A 6,659-nucleotide genomic window follows, 5' to 3' on the forward strand; every position below is an offset into this window, starting at 1 on the left:
AGGTTGAGGAGTGGGACCTCTTGCCTGGCAGCAAGGCCCGCAGCAAGGCGGCACGGGTGCGAGAGCAGCTGCTGGACCCCGCGGCGCGGCAGCGGCTGGAGGCAATACAGCGGTACGTCGTCGCGCCGCCGGGCGACGGCGCGCCCTTCCCGCCGCCGCCGCCCGTGCCCGCCACGGCGGCAGCGCCAGGCGATATGGGGCAAGGGCTGGATGCATTTGTGGCAGACGGGCCAGCCCGAATCGACCTGTAGCTGGGTTCTGCTGACGCACAGCAACGGCTGGCGCCCGTGGCTCATGTGCATTGATGATCATGCTGTTATCGTGCTGCTTTTCCCCGTCTCGTGCTGCTGCTACACGCCCCTTTCCTGCCTCTCTTCTCCCCTCTTCGCTCCGTCTCTGTCATGCTGCACGGCAGAGCTTGCCAGCACCGACCGCGTGGGCTGGCTGCTGCCAGCCTCCCTCATGAATGCTCTCTACACAGATACTGGTAATGAGACGTTTGCCAGCAAGGGCAGGAGCAGTGGGGCGCTTGCATGGGGCGCCAGTCATCGCCGCTTGCATCAAAAAGAAACTCGGTGCCTCTGAGCCCTACGCGGGCGCCCCAGCTCCATTTCATCCCGTGAAATTCGATTCCCAACCTTGCCGGTCGCTCGAGGCCTCTTCCAAACACTCGATCAGCGTGATGGCGGGCGGCAAGAAGCGCACTGCCCCCAGCTCGGTGGCAGAGGTGCAGGCAAAGGCGGAGGAGCGGGTGAGGGCACGCGAAGTCGACCTCCCCGCCTGCCCCGCCGCCCAGGCAACGTGCGGGGAGACGGCGGCGGCGGCGGGCGCTCACCCACCCGCCGGCTGCGGCCTCCTGCCTCGCCTGCAGGTGGCCCAGCTCGAGAGCCTGCTGGCGGCCGGGGAGAAGCGGTCCAAGAACATGAGCCTGGAATTCAGCAACCGGGTGTTCAGCAAGGCACAGGTGGGACTCGGCCCATGCCTGCACCCCACCGGAGCACTGCCCTTCGCACGGCACCGCCCGCGGGCCAATGCCGCGCCGTCGCTGCACCCCTCTGGCTTTCACTGAACACCACCTTCCCTGCCTGCCCCGCCTGCCTGCAGGAGGCTTTCGAAAAGTGTGAGTCCATCAACCAGCAGGCAGACGAGTGGCTGGAGGAAACGGCGGCCAAGCACGGCGAAACCAAGCAGAGGCTGGCCGAGGCGCGCCAGGCGATGGCGCAGAGCATGGAGCGCGCCGCCGCCGCAGCAGCACAGTGAGCTGCTGCAAGTTGGGGAAGAGGGGCGCAGGCCTGATGGGCCCACAGCATGAGCTAGTGCAGTTGTGTGAAACTGCAGCGCCCGCCCCTGCCGCAGGCTGCGCGAGGTGCAGGAGGAGGCGGCGCACGTGTTTGCGGAGCTTCGCAGCAAGATGATCGTCGTGCCGCGGCCCGCAACCAGCGGCGGCAAGCGGCTGCATCAGGGCCAGGGGGCTGGCCGGCAGCGCAAGGGGCGCAAGACTGTGACGTTCCAGGAGCGGCCGGCGGCCGTGGCCTGAAGGCTGTACTTGGCTATGCCTCTGAGAACCTAATGCTTCTTTCATGTCAGCCTCAGCACCGCACCACCTCCTGTGAAGAGCTTTCAAGAGCGCAGGCAAAAGGCATGGTGGGTGGCGGGCGGCAGCTATGGTGTTACAGTCACCCCGCTATGATAGGCCGCGTGAGCAGACCTTGGGCGGCGGGCGGCAGCCTGCCAACCCCCAAGGCGCTTCCCTGGCATCACCATCGGGCATGATTGCGGGTTCCGATCCTCTGGTAAAGCGCCGATGAGCCGAGGGCCAGCCCTCCCTCGGCCGCCAGCGCCTCACGTTTTCCAGCGCCGCCGCTCTGCCACCCGTCTTATTGGCTGCATGTGCCGATCGCATTCAATACAGCTATCAAGCGTTTCAGTGTAGCAAGTCACAGCAGTTGCAGACATGGCGGCTGCTATAACCCTCGTGGTTGCCCTCGCGCTGCTGGGAAGCCCCTGCCTCGCCGACGTGCCCGAACATGATTATGACCAGCTGCTGACCAAGGCACAGGTGCTGCAAGCAGCCTCAACAACAGTTTGTTAGGCCCCCCGCCGCCGCCGCCACTCGCCGCTGCCATGGCCATGCATGTGCGCCTCCCCGCTCCTGCTTGGGCAGGCGGCTGCACGCACGGCTCGGGGGCCGAGACTGGCCTCCTTCCAGCGTGATCGCAAGCAGAGGGCCTCCTGCAACCGCCTGCAGACCAGCTGATGCTTCTCCTGCCGCGCCGCCGATCTCACCCGCCCCGCCCTTGTCCTGCAGGAGGACCACGCCTCAGCCTTTGAGGAGTTTGCCCGCCTGCACAGCATGCCCTACCTGGGGGACGCCAAGGAGTTCGGCCGACGCCACGAAATCTTCCAGGCACGCCAACGCCCGCCCGCCCGCGCTCGCCCGCTTCTCTGCCCCCGTGGCCACACACCGCCACCTGAACCACCACCTAAACCGTAGTAAACATGTAGTTAACAGATGTGCCGTCTCCTGCAGGCCAACCTGGCCAAGATTGTGGCACACAACGCCCGCAACGACGCCACCTACCGCCTGGGCCTCAACGCCCACGCCGACCTCACCACAGACGAATTCCGCCTGCGCTACTTTGGGGCCAAGTGAGCGCATCGCCTGCGCACAGCAAGAAAGGCCAGCGCTCAGCGTTTTGTTTGTTAACCCCGGGGCTGGGGCAGCAGCAGCAGCAGCAGCGGCGGCGGCAGCAGCTGGCAGCGCTCTTGCCAGCTCCCTGGGCCGGCGCAGGTTCCCGGCCAGCCTGCCCACACCTCTCTCGCTCTGCTGCGCTCCCCGGCAGGCCTGTAGATCTGCTGGAACTGCGGGCCGCTGCCGCCGCCGCCAATGGCGACGACGGCGATGAGCCGCGCCCCAAGGGCGACCCCTTCCCTTACGGCGACGAGGTGCCGCCACCCAAGCGGGACTGGCGGGCGGAGGGCAAGCTGACGCCCGTCAAGGACCAGTGAGTGTGTGGGCTTGCTTGGTGGGTGTGGGCGTGCACGCGGCAGGCGTGACAAGGGTGCACGCTGGATGGCTGCCTGGGTGCAGCAGGCGGTGCGCGTGGGAAGCATCGCAGCCCACTCCCCGCCCAACACATGCTACCGCCGCCGCCGCCCGCCCGCAGGCACGTGGGCGGCGCGCCGTGCGGCTGCTGCTACGCGTTTGGCGGCATGGCGGGGGTGGAGGCAGCCAACACGCTGTACACCGGCGAGCTGACCACCCTGAGCGAGCAGGAGATTGTGAGCTGCGACGAGCTGGACTACGGCTGCGACGGTGGGCTTGTGTGTGTGCACGTGTGTGTGTGCGTGTGTGTGTGTGTGCATGTGTGTGTGCGTGTGTGCGGTGTGTTGTGTTGGGTGGCAGTCGTGTGGTGGTGGGCGGTGGTGGGAGCTGCGTATCCAGCGGCGGGAGAGCCACAACGGCTATGGCTTGCTCGCCCCGTCCCCGTGACATCCCCACCCACAATGGAACCGCTCACGCATGCCACGCCCCGCATGCTACGCCCCCTCCTGCAGGCGGCGACTTCTCGAACGTGTTTGAGTGGATCATAAAAAACGGCGGCATCGACACCGATGCCGACTGGCCGTACGAGGCCAAGGTGACGGCCTGCCAGAGGCGGCGCATGAAGAAGTGAGTTTGTTGTTTGTTTGTTTTCATTCGTTTTTGTTGTTTTTCCTGCTGGCAGCCAGGGCCAGCGGGGCTGTGGATGCTGCAGTGTCATGGTGGCAGATGCAGCCTGCTCCAGGCACGTCCGCAGCATTACGCGATGCTGCGCCACCAGCTACCCTTAAGTGGTGGCCGCCCCCCTGAGCTAGTCGGCGGCTGGCTGCCCGCACAGGAACCGCCCTGTGACGATCAACGGCCACGTGGATGTGCCCAAGCACAACGAGACCGCGCTGATGCAGTCGGTGTCGCACACGGTGGGCAGTGAGGCGCATGCGGCGGCGTGCGGCGGCTGTGGCGCCCACGCCTGCCACTGCTGCCCTCCCCTGCGAGCAACCGCTGGGCGGCCTCGCTCACCTCCCTCTTCACCACAGCCCTGCCTCTCTCATCGCCTGCTCTCTTGTCTCTCGCCCCCTGCCCTCGTTCCTCACCCCCGCTCCTGTGACCCCTCACCCCTCACCCTCCTCGCCCCCTCCCTGCCCCCTCTGCAGCCCACCGTGGCCGCCGTGTGCTGCGGCGACTACCTGGATCAGTGGCACCTGTACAAGAGCGGCGTCATGGGCGACTCGGTGCAGTGCACCAAGCCTCTGGACCACTCGGTGCTGGTGGCCGGCTACGACACAGACGCCGAGACGGGGGAGGCCTAGTGAGTCCGCCGCTGCGGTGGGCTGCCACAGCCACGGCGGGGCCAGCTGGAGGCGGGGTGGAGTGCCGGGCTGGCTGGAGGTGCAGCCCGGGGCGCTCGCGCAGCCGGACACGCATGCCTTTAACAACCCGCAGTGCCCGTGTGCCTCTCATTTCCTTCCCACTGCAGCTGGCTGATCAAGAACTCGTGGGGCTCTTCGTGGGGCGAGGGCGGCTACATGCGCCTCAAGCGCTTCCAGACCCACCGCAACGGCCAGGCGGGGCTGGCCACCTTCCCCGGCTACCCTTACAAGAACACGCCCAACCCGGGCCAGGTGCGGCAGGCAGGGGGGCAGAGAGATGCGCCGTACGCTTGTGGGATGTTGCCGCCGCCATGATGGGGGGCTGCGACGATGTGCTGCCGCTGGCTCGCTGCGGGCCAGCATGCGCTAGTGCTGTGCTGAGCAGCCCACCCACCGAGCCGTGTGCCTCGCTGTGTGTGTGTTGCAGATGCGCAAGACGAGCCTGAGGGGCAGCGTGTCGGCGCTGAGCGACTACTGGCAGCGGTGGGCCGACTGGCTGGGCAGCTCCTGAGCCCACCGTCGCACGCCGTGCCTGCCTTCTGGCCCTCCATTTCCCCAGCTTTGCTGTTTACGTAGCTAATGCTCCTGTTTCCTCGGATCCTGCTGCTGCTCGTGTCCCCTCACCCCTGTCGTTTCATTTGCCGCCTTGATTGCGGCAGCATCTGAGCATCTGCGGGCACTGCAACCAGGCCCTCTGTATTGTTCCACCTGCGGTTCCCCATCTGGTGTAACTAGCGTGATGCCAGGGCGGCGAGTCCTCAGGTTTGGCAAAGCTGGGAATGGGGTACTGCTGTCCTGCTGCTCTCACACGAACGTCTCGATTGAACGGAAATTGGCGCCAGCAAGGTATCATTTCCACTGTTATCGCGACCGCGCGGCTTTGGCGATGGCCAGCACGCTACCCGAGTCCTGCCGGCCTGCCCCGCACCTCTCTCACGCGCATTCCCGCCCACAACGCTGCAGCAGGAGCCGCGCTGGCATATGGTGAGCGCGATTGCACCCAGGCTCCCCTGCAGCGTTCGCCAGCCTACCACGCTGCCGCCGCTGCCGCCACCGCTGCCCTGGCGGCCCCCTCAACCCTGCCACCTGCCCCTCTGCTGCTGCAGCCTGGCCAGCAGCCACAGCGGCTGCAGCAGCCGCCAGCCGTCCCTGCGGCAAGCGCAGCCGCGGAGGCAGGTGGCCGAGCGGCGGCAGCGGCAGCAGTGGCAGTGGCGCACGGCGGCGGCCAGCCCCGAGCTTCCAGACTTGGATGCCTTGCTGGATGACCTCGACATGCCAGAAATAGACGCCGACCTGGCCTCCCTGCAGACCGAGCAGGGCGCGGTGTTTGATGTGAGCGCCTGCGCCGCGGGCCTGCCGCAGCTTGCGGCGTGCTGGGCGGAATTGACAGCCGGCCAGTCAGGGCGTGTCTCACATATCCTGTTGGCGGTCAAGTGGAGAGCAGCACTTCGCCCCGGGACCTTTGACCCCTGTTGGTCTCTGAGACCCTGCGTGGGATAAAATCGCCTGTCAGTCGGAGCAGGGCGGTCAGGAGGCAGCCCACATGTGCACCAGCCTTGCCAAGGTCTCCAAGCATCATCTGCCCTTTCATCATTCTTGCTGGCCCCCTGCCCCTGCTGCGCCTGGGCTGCGCCTCTCCGCAGGAGGAGGGCGTGGTGGTGCACTACAAAAACGACAGCCGGGCGCTGTACGCGCTGGAGCATGCAGGTCGGGGCGGGGGCGCCCTGTTTGCTGGCTTGCAGCCGCCAGTCTGCGTGCTGCGTCACGCTGCGTGCCAGCTTTGAGCTGGCCTGTTCTGCATGCGTGCTCGCCTGCGCTGCCACCCACAGCCTTTCATGCTTTGCCCTGCCCCTATGCGCCGCCCCGCAGCCGCGATAGTGGACCGCTCGCACTGGGGCCGCCTGCGCCTGGCCGGCGACGACCGCCTGTCCTTCCTGCACGGCCAGTCCACCAACGACATGCTGGCGCTGCGCCCCGGCACCGGCTGCGACACGGCAAGTCGGCGGCGCGGTCGGCGGCACCGTGTGTAGCTTGGTTGACTGTTGCCATGCGGGTGGCGGTGATTGAGGGCGGTGGGGGCCCTTCATTGCGCACTCTGCACCTCCTCCCCTGCTGCCCTTGCTGACCCGCTTTCCTGCCGTGCCCGCCCGCCCCCTCCGCGCCTGCCCCGCGGTGCCGCAGGTGTTTGTCACGGCCCAGGCCCGCTGCCTGGACCTGGCCACCGTGTATGCTCAGGGCAGCGGCGC

The 6,659-nt window shown here is 67.1% G+C and overlaps 1 protein-coding gene across 1 annotated transcript; it reads left to right on the forward strand.

Moving 5' to 3' along the window:
• Nucleotides 1-2,512: 2,512 nt before the first annotated feature.
• On the forward strand, nucleotides 2,513-4,728 carry CHLNCDRAFT_18068 (hypothetical protein; the record flags this gene model as incomplete). The annotated part of the gene is made up of 8 exons (XM_005851871.1): nucleotides 2,513-2,649; nucleotides 2,677-2,698; nucleotides 2,908-3,005; nucleotides 3,168-3,328; nucleotides 3,559-3,673; nucleotides 3,882-3,963; nucleotides 4,198-4,352; nucleotides 4,521-4,728. 8 exons carry the CDS (start codon nucleotides 2,513-2,515, stop codon nucleotides 4,726-4,728), a joined length of 978 nt encoding a protein of 325 aa, XP_005851933.1.
• Nucleotides 4,729-6,659: the final 1,931 nt, after the last annotated feature.

This window comes from Chlorella variabilis (genome assembly GCF_000147415.1).
Source record: "Chlorella variabilis unplaced genomic scaffold CHLNCscaffold_1, whole genome shotgun sequence".
Taxonomy (NCBI): Eukaryota; Viridiplantae; Chlorophyta; class Trebouxiophyceae; order Chlorellales; family Chlorellaceae; genus Chlorella; species Chlorella variabilis.